Source organism: Hyperolius riggenbachi, chromosome 3 (genome assembly GCF_040937935.1).
Source record: "Hyperolius riggenbachi isolate aHypRig1 chromosome 3, aHypRig1.pri, whole genome shotgun sequence".
NCBI lineage: Eukaryota > Metazoa > Chordata > Amphibia > Anura > Hyperoliidae > Hyperolius > Hyperolius riggenbachi.
The window spans coordinates 509,505,378-509,526,273 of record NC_090648.1 but is presented as its reverse complement, the minus strand read 5'-3'; the positions used below and the strand labels follow the sequence as shown (position 1 = coordinate 509,526,273).

Here is a 20,896-nt window from a genome sequence, read left to right as displayed (position 1 = left end):
CCCCCCCCATTTATGATAAGTGATTGGAAACTGAGAAAACTGCTAGGGTGTGTATATTAAATTGGCACACCATACAATCTTTAGAAAGATTGGAGAAAAATTTGGCATTCCGGATTGATCTAAAAAAAAAAAAAAAAAAAAAAAAAAAAAAAGTTTTCCGGGAGATCCGATCTTTTTATCGAATTGCTGTAAAATTGGATCATTTTATTGTATTGTGCGTGGCCACCTTTAGGGGTATAGAAGTTAACAGATCAAGTGGAACCTTCAAGTCTGTATAATCTGGTTGAAGATCAGGGTTATCCAATGAACACTCCCGAGTTCATGCACAATTATGTAAAATTTGTATGCAGCTTAAAAATAGACAATCAACTTAGACCTTGGTGGGACTTGATTGGTCCACTTTCTAGCTGCATGCATTTACATAAATCTGCATAACCTCAGGGATATTTGCATCTCATTAATCATCCCTACTGTAAGGAGTTTCCTCAGACTGCTAAGTCATTAGTAAGGCCCACACATTCAGTGTTATTACCGCCATGTACTGTGGACAGCCAACAAAGTAAGATTCACAGGTTATGTAGGTAAATATACTACATGGTAATGGTAACATTGATTGGGTGTAGCAGACTATTTGTTAAGATAACAGGTTGTAAAGCACACATGGAGCTTGTTAGACTAGCTACATATAGCAGACATGCTTAGCATTATAGATAACAGCTTTAGCATTAACCTCAGCCATAGCACCTTATATATTAACCATGGTTTCTGTTTTAAAGACCATTTAAACACCCCCTTCCCCCCCCCCCCAAAAAAAAAAATAAAAAAAATGACAAGGAACATACAGCCATTAGGACAGTTCCAAGCACTGATACACTTAAAAGGCAAAGGACAGACATATAGAATGATGAGTATCTTACATTTAGACTGACACCTGATGTGAGGGAGGGGGGGGGGGGGGGGGGGGGGGACAGCCATATTTCCTTTTACACAATACCAGTTGCCTGGCTGTCCTGCTGATCCTCTGCCTTTAATACTTTTATCCACAGACCCTGAACAAGCATGCAGCTTTGAGTCCTATGGGAGAAAAGCGCTATAGAAATGTTATTGTATTGTATCATCAGGCGTTTGACAATGGGCTCTATTCTCGAAGAGGCCAAATCACCGCAAAGTTACCGCCAGCGCTGATCTCAGCATTTTTTCTGTATTCACTAAATTTTTCCACATGTGGTAAGAAGAGTGTGGAAACAGCCATAAAAAAAAAAAAAAAAAAAAAAAAAAAAAAAAAAAAAAAGGGAATTAACGCTGAAATAATGCTTCTGAAATATTTAGGGAATGGGTTTTTTTTTGCAAAAATACCAACTTTTGCAGAACTTTCCACATTACTACCACTTGCGGCAAATTTTGTGAATCTCAACATGGCGATGTTTTGGTCACAAATTTCCCACACTGACTTTACCGCATTTACTCTCATTGGGCTCTATTCTCAAAGACTTCCCGCATGCGGTAAAGTACATGCGGGAAGTTTGCACCCAAAATACCGGCAAGTTGGAATTCTCAAAATGTTCCGCATGTTTTTTCCGCATGCGGAAAAAGTGTGATAAAGTGCGGGATTCATGCGGTAAAATTTCCGCAAAAGTCGGTATTTTCCGCAATAAAAGATCAATTCTCAAAGATGTTCAGGCACATCATTTCTTCGTTAATTACCGAATTTTTATCACCTACAAGTAGTAGGTGATATATTCCGCATCCCATTGACTTTAATGAAGTCTGGAGGCTTAAGGGCTGTGCTTGCTGGACTTTAACTTTTTTTTTTTTAAACACTTTTTCATGCGACCTTTTTACCGCATGATTCCCGCATGAATAATGCCTGTTTCCGCATCTTTTTCCCCGCATGCGGCAAACATGCAGAAAATGTTAGTGACTGCTGAAAAAATGCGGAGTTTACCGCTGGCGGGAATTTAGCGCTAAAATTTTGCGGTACTTTTGGCTCTTTGAGAATAGAGCCCATTGTCAGATCTGACAAGATTAACTACATGCTTGTTTCAGGTGTGTGATTCAGACACTACTGCAGACAAATAGACCAGCAGAGCTGCCAGGCAACTGGTATTGTTTAAAAGGAAATAAATATGGCAGCCTCTATATCTCTCTCCCTTCAGTTGTCCTTTAAGTCAGTAAGAAATCACAGATCACACTCACCCAGTATCATCAGGGGCATCTCTGCACCATCAGGCATAGAAAAAGACAACTCCATGCTCTCCAGGCCACAGTGGAGGTGGGAGGAGCCATCCAGAAGTCCCTGTCCTGCACAAAGCAGCCACTGCAAACTGCAGCTCCAAAGCACCACCAGGAGGCCAAGCCCTGCTCTACAACTACCCATGTTTCCTGCAGCTGCTGATGCCTGTCTGTGCTCTGATCAGCAATTTATATCCTGGAGGGAGGGCGTGCCAACCTCTGATTGGACAAGTAATATCATGGAGGAAGGACGGGCTAACCTCTGATTGGACAAGTGATATCCTGGAAGGAGGACGGGCTAACCTCTGATTGGACAAGTGATATCCTGGAGTGAGGGCCAACCTCTAATTGGACAAGTAATTTCCTGGAGGGAGGATGGCCAACCTCTAATTGGACAAGTAATATCATGGAGGGAGGACGGGCTAACCTCTGATTGGACAAGTAATTTCCTGGAGGGAGGAGGGCCAACCTATGATTGGACAAGTAATATCCTGGAGGGAGGGAGGGCCAACCTCTGATTGGACAAGTAATATCCTGGAGGGAGGGAGGGCCAACCTCTGATTGGACCAGCATTATTATGGACGCTGTATTAACTTAGCATAAGGCCTCTTTTCCACGAACTGTTGAGCTGTGTGCTCAGCAAGCAGTTGCCAGGCAGCAGTGAGCAGTTGTGAGAGTTTGAGAGGCATTTGACTGCCTAGAAACAGTTTGCGAAAAAGAGGCCTGAAGATGGTGACTGCATTGGGCTCTATTCTCAATGATTTTCCGCATGCGGAAATGCACTTGCGGTAAATTCCAGACAGAAAAAAAACCATCTTGACATTCACAAATGTTTACGCATGAAATTTACCGCATGCGTAAAATTGTACGCCTTAATTACCCGCACGCGTAAAAAATGCGGTAAAAGTCCGCAAAAGTCGGTAGTTTCCGCAAAAAAAATCAAAATTCACAAAAAAAAGAGGCGCCTTATTTCTCTGACTTAACTACCGAATTTTTATCACCTACTAGTACTTGGTGATATATTTCGCTTCCCTTTGACTTAAATGGAGTCTGGAGCCTTGAGTGCTGTTTGGTGAACTTTAATTTTTTTTTCTTGGACAAGTTTCTTTTTTCAACTTTTTTTCCGCATGGTTTCCGCATGTTTACTATGTAATTACACGTTTCCCAATTTTTTTTTACGCATTGTTCCCGCATGCGGGAAACATGCGGAACATTTTTAGTGAATGTGGAAAAAATGCGGAATTTATCACATGCGGTAATATAGCGGTAAAAAATCTCTTACCGCATGTGTGATTGAGAATAGAGCCCATTCTGGGAAATCTGTGAATACTATGGATGATCAATAATATGCAAATAATTCCAAGTGCATGCAAGATTATGTAAATTCTGGACGCAAATAAATGACTGGACCAGTCTATGGGACGTGATTGAGGCTGGGAACACACTAGGCAGAAACGCTAGCGTTGCGTAAAACACAGCGTTTGTGTATAATGTTAGTCAATGGGTCGCATAAAAAACGCATAAAAAAATGCATATGCGTTTTGTATGCGTTTTATAATACGTGTTTTTAAAAACGCTGGTTTTGTTGCATATTTTTCAAAAACACGTGAAAAACGCACATAAGGAAAGTCAATAGTAACACAGAGGTATTGCATTTTAGTGCGTTTTGCATGCGTTTTAATATGCATTTATAAAAAACAAACAAACATGTTTTATGATGTATTTCCGCTTCCTGCTGACTTCCTGGTGATTTGCATGAAACGCATTAAAAAAACGCATACAAAACGCATATGCTTTTTGTATATGTAAACCACAAACGCATTAAAATGCAAGAAAAACGCATGTGCGGAAAAACGCAAAAACGCACAACATACGTAGTGAAAACGCAAAAACGCACATGACGGAAAACGCGACCTTTCACACACTGGCAAGTGTGCACCCAGCCTGATTCATTTTTACATACATGCATACATTTGCATACAAAATGTACATAATCCTGCATCCTGCAGTGAAATGCCTCTCTTAGGACTCTTTTCCATGGACTGTTGAGCTGTATGCTCAACAAGCAGTTACCAGGCAGCAGTGAGCAGTTACCAGGCAGCAGTGAGCAGTTTTGAGAGTTTGAGAGGCATTTCACTGCCTATCAGCTGTCCATGGAAAAGAGGCCTCACTTGTTAAATATGAATAGTAATGAAAAAATGGAAACGGAAACGCATGAAAATGCATATGGAAAAATGCAAACGCAGTAAAAAATGCAAAAAACCGCCCATAGCGTAAAACTGATAATTTTCTGCATGGACAAGTGTAACCTTAGCCTTGTCCATGCAGAAAATTATCAGTTTTCTGCTATGGCCGTTTTTGCTCACGGGTGCTGCCTGGCAACTGCTTGCTGAGCACACAGTTCAACTGTCCATGGAAAAGAGGCCTAAATGTAAATAATTTTTCACTACAGGAAAGGTCAACAGGTCCACTTTTGAGCCTCTTTTCCACGGACAGTTGAAATGAATGCTCAGCAAGCAGTTGCTAGGCAGCAGTGAGCAGTTGCTAAGCAGCAGTGAGCAGTTACCAGGCAGCAAGAAGCAGTCACCAGGCAGCAATGAGCAGTTGTGAGAGTTTGGCCTCTTTTCCACAAACTGTTTACAGGCAGTGAAATGCCTCTCAAACTCTCACAACTGCTGACTGCTGCCTGGTAACTGCTTGTCGCTGCCTGGTCACTGCTGCCTGGTAACTGCTTGTTGCTGCCTGGTAACTGCCCACTGCTGCCTGGCAACTGCTCACTGCTGCCTGGTAACTGCTCACTGCTGCCTGGTAACTGCTCACTGCTGCCTGGCAACTGCTCACTGCTGCCTGGTAACTGCTCACTGCTGCATGGTAACTGCTTGCTGAGCACACAGCTCAACAGTTCGTGGAAAAGAGGCATTAGAGAGGCATTTCAGTTTCACTGCAGGATGCAGGATTATGTACATTTTGTATGCAAATTTATGCATCTTAAAAATGAATCAGGCTGGGTGCAGACTTGTCAGTGTGTGAAAGGTCGCGTTTTCCATCATGTGCGTTTTTGCGTTTTCACTACGTATGTTGTACATTTGCGTTTTTCCGCACATGCGTTTTTCTTGCGTTTTAATGCGTTTGTGGTCCCCATATACAAAAAGCATATGCGTTTTTTTAATGTGCTTCATGCAAATCACTAGGAAGTCAACAGGAATCGGAAATACATCATAAAACGTGTTTTTTTTTATAAATGCATATAAAAACGCATGCAAAACGCACTAAGGCTATCATTCATAAAAGTGCTGTCGGTAAAGAGAATCAGTGCGGGAAAACACCGCTGGCGGATTTTTAGACTTCTGGGTGGGCATTCATAGAAAAGTATCCATGTGCGGAAGCAGTGCGGAGATTCCCCGAGCTAAGCTGGCGGTAGGCAGGTGGTAGGCAGGCGGAGACACGGAAGCTGCCGAGTTGATACATTTCTCCGTGTTCCGCTCTGCTGCAGCTGCCTGGGAGGTCTGTGTCTCCATTCACTTACATTGGTATCGCCACATCAGAGGGAGCGGTACTTCCCGACCTCACACCGCTTGCGGTGATCTTCATGAATGAACATTTTGCTACATTTGTTCCGATAATCACCGCACAAGGCGGTGATTTATCACTCTGCTCGGTAGTGTCATTTTTCCATGCGGAAAGAGGTTTTATGAATGCTGACTTTGCCGAGTGGTCGGTAAAGTCAGCTGCTTTATGCATTTCCGCATGCGGAAATGCTTTATGAATGATAGCCTAACATGCAAAACCTCTGTGTTACTATTGACTTTCCTTATGTGCGTAACAGTGCGTTTTTCAAGTGTTTTTGAAAAATAAGCAACAAAACCAGTGTTTTTAAAAGTGCATATTATAAAGCATTTTTTATATGAGTTTTTTTATGCGACCCATTGACTAACATTATACACATAAACGCTGTGTTTTACGCAACACTAGCGTTTCTGCCTAGTGTGTTCCCAGCCTCAATCACGTCCCACCAGGGTTTAAATAGATTGGTCCAGTCATATATTTGCATTCAGAATTTACATAATCTTGCATGCACTTAGACTTATTTGCATATCGTTGATCATCCGTAGTGTTCACAGATTTCCCAGACTGAAGTCACCGGGCTCTATTCATAAAACATCTGTGGCGAAAAAACTCCTGGAGGGAAAATACCACAGCGGTATTTTAGACTTCTGGGTGGTAATTCATAGAAATCTTGCCAGCTGCGATACAAGTGCGGAGATCTCACGCTGAAGGCTGGCGGTAAGCTGTCGGAAGGCATGCGGAAACACTTCAGCCGGCAGAGTCCCTCCGTGCACTGCTCTCTCTGGGAGGTCTGTCCCATTCACTTGTATGTAATCCGCAAAATCAGAGGAAGCGGTATTTCCCGTCCACATACCGCTTCCTCTAATCTTTATGAATGGCCATTTTGTTACTTTTTTCTAGATAAATCTAGAAAAACACTGGAGAAGGCGGAATTTTTTCACTCTGCTGGGGGATTGTAGATTTTCATGCGGGAACAGCTTTTATGAATGCCCACTTTGCTAAATGGACGGGAAAATCCGCTGTTTTGAGCGGAAAACTTGAGGTAAGGTTTTATGAATAGAGCCCAGCATCTTCATGCTAAGCTAATACAGCTCTGGCCATAATAATGCTGGTCCAATCAGAGGTTGCCCCCCCCCCTCTCCAGGATATTACTTGTCCAATCAGAGGTTGCCCCCCCCCCCCTCCAGGATATAACTTGTCCAATCAGAGGTTGCCCCCCCCCCTCCAGAATATTACTTGTCCAATCAGAGGTTGGCCCGCTTCCCTCCAGGATATTACTTGTCCAATCAGAGGTTGGCCCGCCCCTCTAGGATATTACTTGTCCAATCAGAGGTTGGCCCGTCCTCCCTCCAGGATATTACTTGTCCTATTAGAGGTTGGCCTTCCCTCCAGGATATTACTTGTCCAATCAGAGGTTGACCCATCCTCCCTCAAGCAATATACTTGTCCAATCAGAGGTTGGCTCGCCCCTCCAGGATATCACTTGTCCAATCAGAGGTTGGCCCGCCTCACTCCAGGATATTACTTGTCCAATCAGAGGTTGGCCCACCCCCCATCCAGGATATCACTTGTCCAATCAGAGGTTGACCCACCCCCCATCTAGGATATTACTTGTCCAATCAGAGGTTGGCCTGTCCTCCCTCCAGGATATTACTTGTCCAATCAGAGGTTGGCCCGCCCCTCCAGGATATCACTTGTCCAATCAGAGGTTGGCCCACCCTCCCTCCAGGATATTACTTGTCCAATCAGAGGTTGGCACACCCTCCTTCCAGGATATAAATTGCTGATCAGAGCACAGACTAGTATCAGCAGCTGCAGGAAACATGGGTAGTAGTAGAGCAGGGCTTGGCCTCCTGGTGGTGCTTTGGGGCTGCAGTTTGCAGTGGCTGCTCTGTGCAGGACAGGGACTTCTGGATGGCTCCTCCCACCTCCACTGTGGCCTGGAGAACATGGAGTTGTCTTTCTCTATGCCCGATGGTGCAGAGATGTCCTTGATGATGTTGGGTGAGTGTGATCTGTGATTTCTTATTGACTTAGACAACTGAAGGGATATATATATATATATCTCTTGCCCTATTTTCTTTTAAACCATATCAGTTGCCTGGCAGCTCTGCTGCTAGGCTTTGTCTGCAGTAGTGTATGAATCACACACTTGAAACAAGCATGCAGTTAATCTTGTCAGATCTGCAAATGTCAGAAATGCCTGATCTGCTGCATGCTTGTTCAGGGTCTGTGGCTAAAAGTATTAGGGGCAGAGGATCAGCAGGACAGCCAGGCAACTGGTATTGCTTATAAAGGAATGGAATTGTTGGGGTTATTTAAATGGTCTTTAAAACACAAACCATGGTTAATATGGAGGGTGCTATGGCTGAGGTTAATGCTAAAACTGTTATCTATGATGCTAAGCATGGCTGCTATATGTAGCTAGTCTAACAAGCTCCATGTGTGCTTTATAACCTGTTATCTTAACTAATACATGGTCTGCTACACCCAATCCATGTTACCATCACCATGTAGTATATTTTACCTGCATAACCTGTGAATATTAGCACTTTCAACAAGATGTGCCAATATCAGCTTGTATGTAATCTGTAAACAGTCTCTTGCCCTGCATGCCTGATGGGTATCACATTATTAATATACAATCATTTCCCTTCCTGACTAGCCTTGTAAGTTGCTGCTGCTTCTAGAGATGTAAAATGGCTGCCTAAATCCTGAATTTTTAGAACCAAATCTTTCATACTTTTCAGATCTTCTTGAGGATGAATTTAGGAGTCTGCACAATGATTCTGCTTGTGGAATCTGGGTAGGAGAGAGACCAAATAACACGATGGTGGTTGGTGCTGCTTACACTGGATGCTACGTAAGGGAGAAGGTAAGGTGTTAGGAACTGCCACGCCCTGAACACTAGCTGGCTTTATCACATTGACAGAACTTGCATTATGTATGGCCTTCTGGGCAAAAACCAAAATGAGGGGGAAAGAAAATGCCACATCCATGCAAAAGGTGTCTAAAAATAAATTAAAAAAATTCTATACCCTATGGCCTTTTTTCCAATCTAAAACCATTTTCATTTCTATATTTAAAAAGTCTTTTTGTTTATAATTTTCTAAAACATATGCAGCGCTCACAAAGAATTTCAAAATGTTCTGACTAGAAAGTCCAAAGGGTAAATTCATCCATACACTTCAATTCCTTTGAACAGACGGCAGTAATCTTCCAATGCACACAATAACAGTTGCAAGTACGCTTCAAAGTTAATGGCTGATTTATTCACCTATCAGCATATGGGCTTTATCAACCAGATCTCCTCCAGACTGACTTGCTTCTCACCAGATTGTGCATGGAAAGAGGAAAGCAACATGGTGTAACACCGCTTGAACTGATTTTTCCACCATACACCCAGGGCTGGCACTACCATAGAGGCAGAGAAGGCAGCTGCCCCAGGGCCCCAGAGCTTGTAGGGGCCCCCCCAGTGGCTACAAGAGGAAAAAAAAAATTCAAATCTGCCTTATAGTTTTTGAGAATCGATTTTAAAGTTTTCAAGGGGAAAAAAATACACATTTAAAAACCTGCCAACTTTAATGGTTGGTAGCAAATCCACCTTAAATGCTAGAAACCCTAAATTTGCAGGATATGTTAAGGAGATCATCAGGAATAAGAGGAAAAAACAATTTTTCAAAAAGACCTTAGTTTTTGAAAAAATCGATTTTTAAAGCTTCGAAGGAAAAAAGTATACTTTTTAAATGCGGTAAATGTCACTTTTAGTAGCAAACCCAACAGTAGTGTAATTTTACATGCATCAAACGAAAGCGCAATACATTTCCTGACGGGGTTTCCAGGGGGCCCATATGCAGCTGCAGCGCTTTGGCCAGGGATCGCTATACAGCCGCAATATGGCATTTTTTCTATTTTCCCAATTTTTTTTTTTTTTTTTTGTTTAGAGTGGGAATTTAAACAAAAATGATGTGGGGTCCCCCTTCTTAAACTTTTTAACCCCCTTGTCCCCCATGCAGGTTGGGGTAGCCAGAATGTGGAGCTCCGACCGATTGGGGCTTCACACCCTGACTATACCAGCTGTAAAAAAGATCCCCTAATGCTGACTTTTGTTCCAGGGTGTATGTTGGGGGGGGGGGGGCAGATTTATTTTGCCCTGGGGCCCCATTGTTGCTTAAACCGGCCCTGCATACACCAACCCGATAATTGTGTTAAACTGTAAATGGTGTCCCCAGGAACATGCTGGAATAGTGTAAATACAGGCTCACCATGCAGACCATCACAGGACCAGCCAACAGCACTTAGTGTGATGCAAGCTGGAGGGGTGTTATTACAATTAAGTAAACACTTAGAAGAAAATCTTTATCCCCCTACACACCACCATGGTTGTCATGTTATAGCCCACAAAGTGCCCTCACCAGCATGCAAGATGTATGTCAAAATACAGGCTCACCAGATGTATTTGCTGACTGCCATAAGGACCAGCTCAAAGCACTAGTTATATGATCACTTTCTTGTTATGGCACCAACACCCCAATGCTTAACTTGCACTGGGGCCCATAGCTTCTTAGCTACGCCACTAAATAGCTGATATTTTGCATTGCAGCCCATAGTGTGCCCTCTTTGTCCATTACCCATATGCATTTTTTTTTTTCTGCTTCCAAAATGCCTTGATAATAAAGGACACAAAGTGAGAGGGATATTCAGTACCATTCGCCTGGCTGACCATCAACTCTAAGCCATAACCCCTGAACAAGCATGCAGCTCAGAGGATTAGCTGCATGCTTGTTTCAGGTGGGTGACTTTTATACTGATGACTGGCTGTCAACTGGTATTCTTTAAAATGAAATGTGGTAGTCCCCATATACCTCACTTCAGGCTCTGCTTATTGGATTGCCTAGTCTGCACTCTGCACCGCTGGTCACACTAAACTATTGCTGGGGTTGTGATCCCAAAAAGTCTTGGACAAGGATTATAGCAGAGCTGAGGTACTCATTAAACATTAAAACCAGCTGGCGCAGGCATGTATTAGATGCTGTCCTCATACCTCCCCCTCCATCCACCCCATTTGTACTTTAAATCCTCCACCTCAGTCCAGGTTGGACAATGTCACCATGCCATCAGAGGACTTCTGCACACCAGCCACCTGGGCTGAGCCATGTAGGGATTTAGACCAGAGCGGTGGGTATGAGGGTTGCATCTAATACATGCCTACTCCACTCGGTCAGCTCTGGTATCCTCTAACCATGGTGTCTGTAGATGCCACCTCCTTAGTATCTTATGTGGAACTGTCTTTGTCCCCTTATCAGGATAAAGAATATGTGATGACTCTGCTTTTGAAGGAAACAGTGGATGGTGCGCCTCAGCAATACAAGATGGAGAGAACCTGTCTAAGCCTGTCTGGTAACTTATGATCCACTCAGTTCTACAATGGGAACCCCGAGATGAAAGTACCTCATGTTTGGTCTGAGAAACATAAAATGTAGCCTTAAACCAAATCTTAAAAATTGGGGCTTCTGGGTTGGTCAGTGCTGGTTGTCTCACTCACAATTTCAAAAGGCAGGAAGTACATAAATGTTGTGCTTCCTGCAAGCCAGTCTGAGGCGGGGGCGTACATTTCAGCCCACTTTGTATTTGAGTTGGAACACTGGGACCAAGTTTCAGGCCAACCTCAATGTCTACTAGCCACCTTAGAAAGCTCCCTGTCTAGTGGCCACCACTCTCCCCTGTACAGTTCCCTAGTGTTTAGTGCTACCCCTACCTCCCCATATGGCTTCCCTGGTGCTCTAGGGCTTCACCTCTAATATAGCTTCTCTGGTGGCCTAGAGTGGGCCAAACATAATGCACAGTGGGGAAACCGCTTGTGGGTCAAATTGAATGACCCATGGGTCAATTTGACATAGTCTAAGGGCTTAGCATTGTAGCTAAGGTTGGGGTAAAAAGGGGGTGGGGGGAATGGTCACATTATCCTATAAAACGCATGGGAGGCACTCAATGCTATGTCTGGATGATTTAACCTGTTATGCTTAATTGGGTCTTCTCTCTTGCTCACACTATAGCCATGGATGCCCCAAGTCCTGATGTCTGTTCTGCTGTCAGTCAAGCTGATAAAGTGGCCTGTGCTGAACCCTCTGTGCCTCAGGATGCCTGTGAAGGGATGGGATGCTGTTACTCTGCAAGAGATGCATCTATGCCCTGCTTCTTTGGAAACAAGTGTAAGTTATTATTGCTGAGTGGCTGCCATTCTTCTTGCATTATCTACATGGTGTCTCATACAATTCCATTACAGAATTCTGTTAGTGTAGCCCCACTGAGCATACGACTTCTGTAGGCTATTTTGGAGACTTGAAAGTTTCATTTCTAGTTGTCTAGTCTATTTAGGAGATGCTGTCTGATCAGGAAGAACACTGCTTGCATGGGACTGACATGACATATTTATGAAGGTCACCATACATTTGTAGATAACACCAGGAACTATCAAACTGTTTAAACTATAGAAGTATCTTAAACAAGTACAGGGCAGGGGGATACACATAGATATTGCAGGGAAACGGAATCTGACATGAAAAAATCATTTTGTTTCTAGTACAGGAAGAGTTAAACCTTTTTTCTGCAAAAGGGGCTTCTCTGACCCAACTTGGGTTGGCTACAGTGCTGTTTTCTGAAGCACTTGTACATAAACAGTGACAGACTGAACTTTCCTGCAGTATAACCTTATCTGAAGTAAAGGGTCATTAGCTCTGTTTCATAGCTTAACCACTCGAGGACCATAGGCTTAACCCCCCCCCATGTGACCAGGCTATTTATCTAAAATGGGCCGCTGCAGCTTTAAGGCCTTGCTGCAGGGCTGTACAACTTGGCACACTTTTTGTTCTGCCCACCAACAGAGCTTTCCGTTGGTGGGGCCTGATCGCTCCCCAATATTTAAGATTTCCATTTTATTTTTCTCTGTGCAATTGACTGTCATAGGCTTCAGCAGTGGATCCCTTCCTTGCTGTCCAGAGGGACAGCTGTGTCACATGGCTGTCCCCAGTACAGCGCTGCCATAGATCAAAGTGCTGTACTAAGAAAAACAGACGGCAGTTTTGCCACCTAACAGTCTCCTAGCGGTGATTGCTGCTGAGAGACTGATGGCAGGGCGGAGCTCCATCCAAGAGATGCGCATGACTGCCTGCAAATCCCTGCCCCAGGACTTGATGCCAATTGGCGTTAGGCAATACTGGGGCTGCTGCCATGTTCATACCCATTGGCATGATGCAGTCCTTTACTGAAGTGTAGCTTGTGAACTTTGCAATATACAGTTGACCATGTGTGCATTACTTCCTGAAATGGTGTACAGGGCTACTTGTAGTCCCTGGGGTACCACTCAAGTCACTTAGCTGGAAGCATAACTCATGGTACACATGTCCACTAACAAAGAGCTATACTTGATAGACAAGCTGTGGCCTCCACTAGCCCCATAGATATACCACCCACCTCCCAGCTTCTACTGACCATTGAAGGATGGAAAAGAACTTGCAACATTTTCTTTACAGTGACCACACAGTGCACAATTGAAAACAATATGGTGATCGCCGTGTCCAAAGACCTGACCAGGCCATCAACAAACCTGGATTCAGTCCATGTGATTGGCGTGGACTCCTCATCCTGTGCTGGATTTTCTCTTTCTAAGAGTGACTCCTTTGCAGTGTTCAAATTCCCATTTTCCTGTGGTGGGCACTTCCAGGTATGTGGAGAGTTGTCGCAGAATGCTCGTGAACTCAAAGCTGATTGGATATATCTGACAGTGACTTTTCTTGCCTCAAACCTAAAACCAGTTCTCATCTAGGCATACCCTGATGAAGCTCTTGGCACACTACCTCAAAGAATACTTTAAACTAAGGAAATTTTACACTAGCTTGTAGCCAGTCATATTGTCACTAGCAGAGCTCTTGTTTGCCCTAGATTAAAGGGGCACTACAGCAAAAAAGTGTACGTACTTTGTTTTTGTTTGTACATATGGCTCATTTTACTCTGTAAAATTTAATATATTTTCTCCTATGTTGCTCTCACTTACAGCAGGCAGTAGAAATCTGACAAATGACAGGTTTTAGACTAGTTAATCTCTTTACATGGATTCTCAGGGATATATTTTCAAAAGCACTTAGTGAATGGCAGTTGCTCTGTCCAAAAACTATGGTGAGCAGGGAGGCTGGCCAGCATCATTGTTTAAATCCTTGTTAGGGAATATCTTTATAAAGAATAAAAACCTTGCTGAGAATCCCTTAAAGCAGACCCAAACTAAACATACACTTTTTTTTTTTTTTTTTCTTTTTTTTTTATATTCAAAATATTTAGTTGCACCACTCTGACACATACAAATATATAAATAAACACTCTTTCAAGCCTATGGGCATTTCAGTGCATGCTTTTCACCCTCTTTGCATAACTAGGGTTATACAGGGGGCAGCCATTAGATATTCCTCCTCTGACGGACACCATCTACTCCACCAGTTTGCCAGATTCTGTCCCGGCAATATGAAAGGAAGGGAGGGGTTCCTCCAATAAATCTAAAATTTTAGATTTGTCATACAGCTGAAAAAAGGCTGCTATTATAATTTAGAAAATAGATTTTATTTATAAAATCATGTATTTTTAATTTGGGTCCACTTTAAGAGATGGACTAGTCCAAAACCTGTCATTTATGTCAGATTTCTGCTACCTACTGTAAGTGACAGCAACATAGGAGAAAAGTCATTTATGGCTCATTTTACACTGGAAGAAACTTACATTTTTGTATGTTTGCACATTTTAAATTTTTAGTTTTCCTGTAGTGTCCCTTAAAGTTCTTGGTCTAAAGCAGGGGTCTCAAACTCAATTTACCTGGGGGCCGCAGGAGGCAAAGTCAGAATGAGGCTGGACCGCATAAGGAATTTCACAATCGCAGCGCATTGCCGCCTCTGCCCGCCCCTCTCACTCTTCCTTCACGGGGGGGGGGGGGGAGGCAGCGATCCGTGCGGCGATTGACGCCAGGAGGGGCAGAGCTGAAGCTGAAAGCTCTGCCCCTTCCAGGAAATGGCGGCGGATTGCCCCCCGGGCAATTTGGGGGATCTGCAGCCCTTGTTTAGCGGCGGATTACTTGGGAGCACTGAAGCAAAGTATAAGGAAGCTTTTGCCGGCGAGGGCCACAAAATATTGTATCGCAGGCCGCGAGTTTGAGACCCCTGGTCTAAACCATCTGCTAACAAATAAGCTAAACTTAGCCTATTGTGGAGGGGCTGTCACCAAAATAGCTTGGTCTACAGAAGTTCTTTGCAAGTAGTGGTGCAGATTGCTCTTGGCTACTAAAACCACTTCTGAACCCTGTGATTATAACTGGTAATGCATCTAACATAATACCTCTGCTGTCAAAGTTTAGTCACTATGAGCTGGTCAATCTCTATCATTTGCCAGGAAATAAACATCTAAGGCTAGCAGCAAGCCAAGTAATTATCTGACCAATGTAAGGCACCATCACATGTTCTGGTTTGACACAAATGGCTTCCCTTACCTTCTTGCAAACTAGTTTTATGTCAATCAGCTAAATGGCTTTAAAGGCTGTACACAGGTGCCAATTGTCTAGCCTGTTGGACTAGATTTGCCTAAAACTCACTACAACCAAAGTTGCTCTGGCATGACTTTTCTAAGACTATTTAAATTTAAGTACAACGTATACAGGTCATAAGCCTAGCACCAATAAGTTCACCTATATTCATCTAGCTGGCTTGTGGTGGTTGCTTAAACCTCTATAGAAGCACTGCTGGAACTCTTGAGCACAGAACTGCCTAACCCTGTGCAGCAGTGTTGCCAACAGTCCATAAATGTACAGGCAGCCTGTAAATTTTGTTGCAAATTAAGCTGCCCATGAATTCCATAAAGAATTCAGCAGCGTCTGTAAGGTTGGCCACCCGCACTGAGCAGGACAGCAGCGCAGTGGGAGAGCTGTGGCATCAGCGGCAGAGAAGGGGGCCCATCTCCACCCCCTTCCCTCACCTTAGTGCTCTCTCCTCCGGGTCCAGAACTAAGTGAGTGGCGTTTGGCAGTGGGCGGAACTCGCCCCGTCTCGATCCAAGTGCCAGAAGTTCTGGTGCAGCAGCCACTGCTCTGGACCGGAGTAGCGGCAAATCATCCCACGCCTGCAACAAAGCGCAGATAAGTTCCGCTCGCTGCCAGCCACTCAGCACTTCTGGGGAGGGAGAGCACTAAGGTGAGGGAAGGGGGGAAGATTGCCCTCTTCTCCACCGCTGTTCCCACAAAGCTCTCCCTGCACTGTGCTGCTCCCCTCCTGCAGGGGGGTCACCTGGCTACCTATTGTGGGCACATATACCCCCAGCTACATATACTGGCTGTCTTTTATGTGCATTTACTTGCCGCGCACTTTACGCACCGCACATTTCCTCAAATGTTGCCCCTACCCATTTGACTGCCCTCTCATATGTGCCAGTCTAGAACCAGCCCTGTACCCCTGCCTACCTGTCCTGGGGAACCTCTGCCAGATTCTGTGAATTTTTGGTGAAATGCTGTAGGATTACATGTAGTTTGGGGGAACACTATGGTAGCACTCAAAACTTCCCTGGCAGACCTTTTACAGCAATACTAAAATCATGTATATTTGGCCCCACCCATGACCACACCCACATTCTGTTCCATGACCACACCCATTTTTGCAGTGCAGAAGATTTTGTTAGTAAGTTTTTGTTTTGTCAGTAAAAATAACATGAAAGGTTGGCAACACTGCTGTGCAGGTGTCAGACCTACGCTGTTCATTAAAGGGCAGGATCAAATTACAATTCAGAACCAATAAAATAACTAGGTCGAAGCTGGTATAAAGTCTCATGCTGGGTACACACCATGGAAATCAATCTGGCAGGTAAATCTGCCAGATCATTGTATGGTGTACCTAGCAATAGTTGGAAGCAGTTTTAATAAGCAGTTTTCTCACATGGCTATCTCAACAGATGCTTGGTGACCCAGTAACCTATGAGAATACTATAGAAGCTACCAGAGGAATAGAGACCTGGCAGGGGTCTTCCATCACAAGGGACAGTACTCTGCAGTAAGTACAACATGTGACATTCTAGCAGCAGCTACACTGTCTAGAACACCATAACCTTTACTCTCTTTACAGGGTAACAGTGCGCTGCAGGTACATCCAGACAGGTGTTGTCCCACTGCAGCTATCGGTGTCAACCTTGCCGCCACCACTTCCCGTTACCACAACAGGCCCTCTGCTGCTGGAAATGAGGATCGCACAAGGTGAGACATGGTAGAGGGCAGCTGCCACTTTAGTAACCCCCTCATTGCCCAGCAGAGATTGGGACCCTATCCCTTGGGGTGGCATTGCAGGGCTGAGGCTGTACAGACACACTGCTAGCCTACAGACAATTGACATGTTCAGTTGCTATGCTCAACAGAGCAGCATAGGGGTGACTTTATATAGCAGCCTGGGGGGTAAAGGGAGCAATGCAATTGGCTGTATGCTTAGGAGGGGGGGGGGGGGGGGGGTCAGGTAAGGGCATCAGGCTTTTGTACACACTAGTCTTGAAGGTCATGAGGCTTTAAACCAGGGGTCTCAAACTCAATTTACCTGGGGGCCGCAGGAGGCAAAGTCAGGATGAGGCTGGGCCGCATAAGGAATTTCACAATCGCGGCGCATCGCTGCCTCTGCCCACCCCTCTCTCTTCCTTCACAGAGAGGGGCGGGGAGAGGTGGCGATTGACGTCAGGAGGAGCTGAAGCTGAAAGCTCTGCCCCTTCCAGGAAATGCCGGCGGATTGCCCCCCCCCCCCCCCCGGGCAATTTGGGGGCTCTGCAGCCGTTTAGCGGCGGGGATGCGGTGGATTACTTGGGAGCACTGAAGCAAACTATAAGGAAGCTTTTGCCGGCGAGGGCCACAAAATATTGTATCAAGGGTCGCAAATGGGCCGCGAGTTTGAGACCCCTGCTTTAAACCCACATAACCTGTGGGATACAACTCTATACACAACTGGGGCTAACATACAAATACAGTATTCAGTCACAAACTGTTTCCCATTTAAGATGAGACAGTTGAGTTTGCCTTCCAGATCAGGACAAGATGTACCAGTTAAAATGGGATGGACCTTCAGTGTCAAATCTCCATATGGGATGCAAATCTACATGATCCAGCACAAAATGCAATCAGAACTTCCAAGCAGAGTTAAATTGGTTTTTTTTTTCCCCCCCATCATCCTTATGCTACGTACACACATGCGACAACGATCGTTCGTTAAGAACGACGAACGAACTTTTAATTGATGAAAGAACGACCTAAGTAAAGGTAGTTTTAAAATGTGTGTAACGATCTGATCGTTAGAACGAACGTTACATCACAGAAAGCAACTATTGCGCCTGCGCATAAAAATGAGAAGTTCCATGGAGAAATAGTGAAATGCGCATGTCAAGCCTAGTACGAACGATCGTTTCCAACGATGTACTACTTTTGCAAACGATCGTCGTTGGTTAAAATCCGCCGAGACAGAACTTTCTTTTGTAGCGATTTGGCTCGTTCGTCGTTTGCCTTAATAGTCGGTGGTTCGTTTTTTGTAACGATCGTCGTTGGTAAAGATCGGGGAACGATCGTTACAAACGACTATAGTCGCATGTGTACGCACCTCTACTCTTCACCTTGCAGTATGGATTACAATACTTAACAGATCCAGACTGTGTGCCAGTACTAGAAGTCTACACCTCTAAAAAAACAAAATGTACTTGAACAAATCTGAGAATCACACATAGGAAAGGGGAGGTTTTCTGGGAAAGTTAGGCTAGCTAAAGATCAGCTGAACATGACAGACCCACTGTAGCATTGCTAACCTATGACAATTGGCTTGGAATGATCTGATGTATGTTAATGATCCCATATTTGAGCCATTAGCTGCACAAGTTGAAGCATTGTCTGCAAGACATTTTGGTAATGGCAACTGCCCCATTTGACAATGTAACTTTTCTGTTCCTCTTGTACAGATGCCGGCTATACATCCTACTACTCTACAGGGGATTATCCTGTGGTCAAAGTCCTCAGGGACCCCATCTACTTGGAGGTCCACATCCTGCACAGAACTGACCCTAATCTAGTGCTTGTGTTAAATGACTGTTGGGCTACCTCCTCTGCAGAACCTACACTGATGCCTAAATGGCCCATCTTGAAGGACAGGTCAGTAGCTCACAACCTGTACTGTACTATGTGCCCCCAGAACATGAGGCTGACTTGAGATCTTCTCTGACTCTAGGTGCCCTTTCTACATGGACAGCTACCTGAGCAGGCTGGTTTCTGTTGGCGCTCCTTCACAAGCAGTTCCCATCCCGAACCACTACAAACGCTTCCTCGTCAACACCTTCACATTTGTGGATGCAAACAGCCAGCTCAGCCTTGCCGACCTGGTAATTCAGACACCTAAAAATCTTCTTATACTGACTTTTATGCTTGATCACGACTAAAATACAAATTTGTCAACAGGTTTACTTCCACTGCAGTGCATCAGTCTGTGTCCCCTCTAACCTGGATGACTGCAAAGCCTCTTGTGGCCAAAGGAAAAGTAAGTCTGTCTCGTCTTAGTATGAAGGTGTCTTAATTTTTTTTATAAATCTCTTGGATTATTGGGGGGGGGGGTGGATGGGGAATTGGGAGGTGTTTCACCACAATATAAACCAGTGTTATGGCCCTGACATGTCCTATCTGTGCATTGCGGGAAGTGACGTGCAACTGCCAAGCAATATCTCACTCTGTGCATAGGTACTCTCAGTAATGAACATTTTAACACAGATCACCTGGCAGAACTAGAGGTTGCCACCAGTAATACACTTCAGAATTTAGAGGAGAGAAGTCAAAAAGCAAGCAGCAGCTACTTCCACTGACATCACCTGCCAGCAGTAAACATGTCTCCCATGTGGTGTCAGGATGTAAGTCTGGGAGAGGAAAGCTTTTCCAATGGGCAAACAATGACTAAACTTTTACATAATTATTGTAAAAAAATTAAGCACTTCTGTTAATCTTTCACTGGAGTTCCTTAGTATACTTTAGGTGACATAGCCAGGCAGGACAAATCACTACTACAGAATCCAGGGCTCTTTAGAAATTGCAGCCATCATTGAATAGACTTGTTTACTGTGAGTTGCTCCAATACCTCTGTGGGTGGGACTTGGCAATCTCCTCTCTACTCCTTAGTTTTTGCAGTGGGTAGGACTGCTCTGCACTACAAGTGAAAGTAGTCTGTACTGCACTCCATGCAGTTGGTCAAGATGTGACCATTACTGGTAAAGGGACTAACAGATCTTGAAATGGGACTCCAGAGAACTCTGCCTATTAGTCTTACCTCAATTAACTTCTCCCAAATACTTTTCCTAGAGAGAATGGCTGAACCCCATGAAGTCCAAAGTTTGAGAAGGACAATAGTATCTTCAGAGGGGCCCGTCGCCTTGCTTTATGAGGATGAAGTTCTAAATCTGGAAGGTAAGGACAGAAGTGTGGCACCTGGTCTGTAAGTGGGTATGACTCCTGTATTCACTAACTCTCCTCTGTTCTATCTTAGGTTCTCATCAGCCATGGTACTCCTCCCTGGACCTGGCCAGAGCCCTAGCTACTGCTGGAACAGTAGCATCCGTAGCAGTCACTATTGTCGGCATCTGGTTGCATCGCAAGAGACACTCCTGTAACATTAAAGCTGCAGTTGTTTGAATAAACTTTTACCAGTTAACTTCTGGTGTGGTGTCAATTTCTGCTCAAGATGTGTCAACTAAGGAAAAACTGAAGCACCTGGTTCTATAGTGGCTTCAACTAGCAAACTTTTCCTAGGAAAAGTTGCCTTAACCACTTACTGCACCAGGCACAGTATAATTACATCCTGGGAAAACATCTGGGGCTTGAGGTTGAGCTTGAAGGCCATGCACAGGCATTACTCTGTATGGCTATAAACTAAAGCCTCCAGAAGTTGAGGCAAAAAAGCTAGCTGGGTTCTCACCAAGTGAGGTGAAGGGGGAATGGGGCTCATCCTGTTACTGGAGGCTGGAACCCCAGTATCACTCGCTGCTACCTTGCTGGGAAGAGTTGACCTCATCTGCAAGAC

At 44.4% G+C, this 20,896-nt stretch overlaps 2 protein-coding genes across 4 annotated transcripts in view; one reads left to right on the top strand and one right to left on the bottom strand.

Moving 5' to 3' along the window:
* Nucleotides 1-20,527, top strand: part of LOC137564469 (cationic amino acid transporter 2-like) — a 110,837-nt gene extending 90,310 nt beyond the window's left edge. Inside the window, exons 12-22 of the mRNA XM_068278367.1 lie at nt 8,550-8,674; nt 11,106-11,199; nt 11,856-12,011; nt 13,332-13,522; nt 16,773-16,870; nt 16,943-17,070; nt 18,798-18,987; nt 19,064-19,214; nt 19,291-19,369; nt 20,179-20,283; nt 20,363-20,527. Coding sequence (XP_068134468.1) covers nt 8,550-8,674; nt 11,106-11,199; nt 11,856-12,011; nt 13,332-13,522; nt 16,773-16,870; nt 16,943-17,070; nt 18,798-18,987; nt 19,064-19,214; nt 19,291-19,369; nt 20,179-20,283; nt 20,363-20,508 — 1,463 coding nt within the window. The 3' untranslated portion in view covers nt 20,509-20,527. The remainder of the gene's footprint in view (nt 1-8,549; nt 8,675-11,105; nt 11,200-11,855; nt 12,012-13,331; nt 13,523-16,772; nt 16,871-16,942; nt 17,071-18,797; nt 18,988-19,063; nt 19,215-19,290; nt 19,370-20,178; nt 20,284-20,362) is intronic.
* The window catches only part of LOC137564472 (zona pellucida sperm-binding protein 4-like), a 59,682-nt gene that overhangs the window by 17,688 nt on the left and 21,098 nt on the right, over nt 1-20,896 (bottom strand). The window contains exon 1 of one of the 3 annotated variants that reach the window (XM_068278370.1): nt 2,197-2,280. The exons of the other annotated variants lie outside the window; for them this stretch is intronic. Coding sequence (XP_068134471.1) covers nt 2,197-2,251 — 55 coding nt within the window. The 5' untranslated portion in view covers nt 2,252-2,280. Of the gene's footprint in view, nt 1-2,196; nt 2,281-20,896 lie in introns of those variants that run through there. 3 annotated transcript variants of the gene reach the window in all.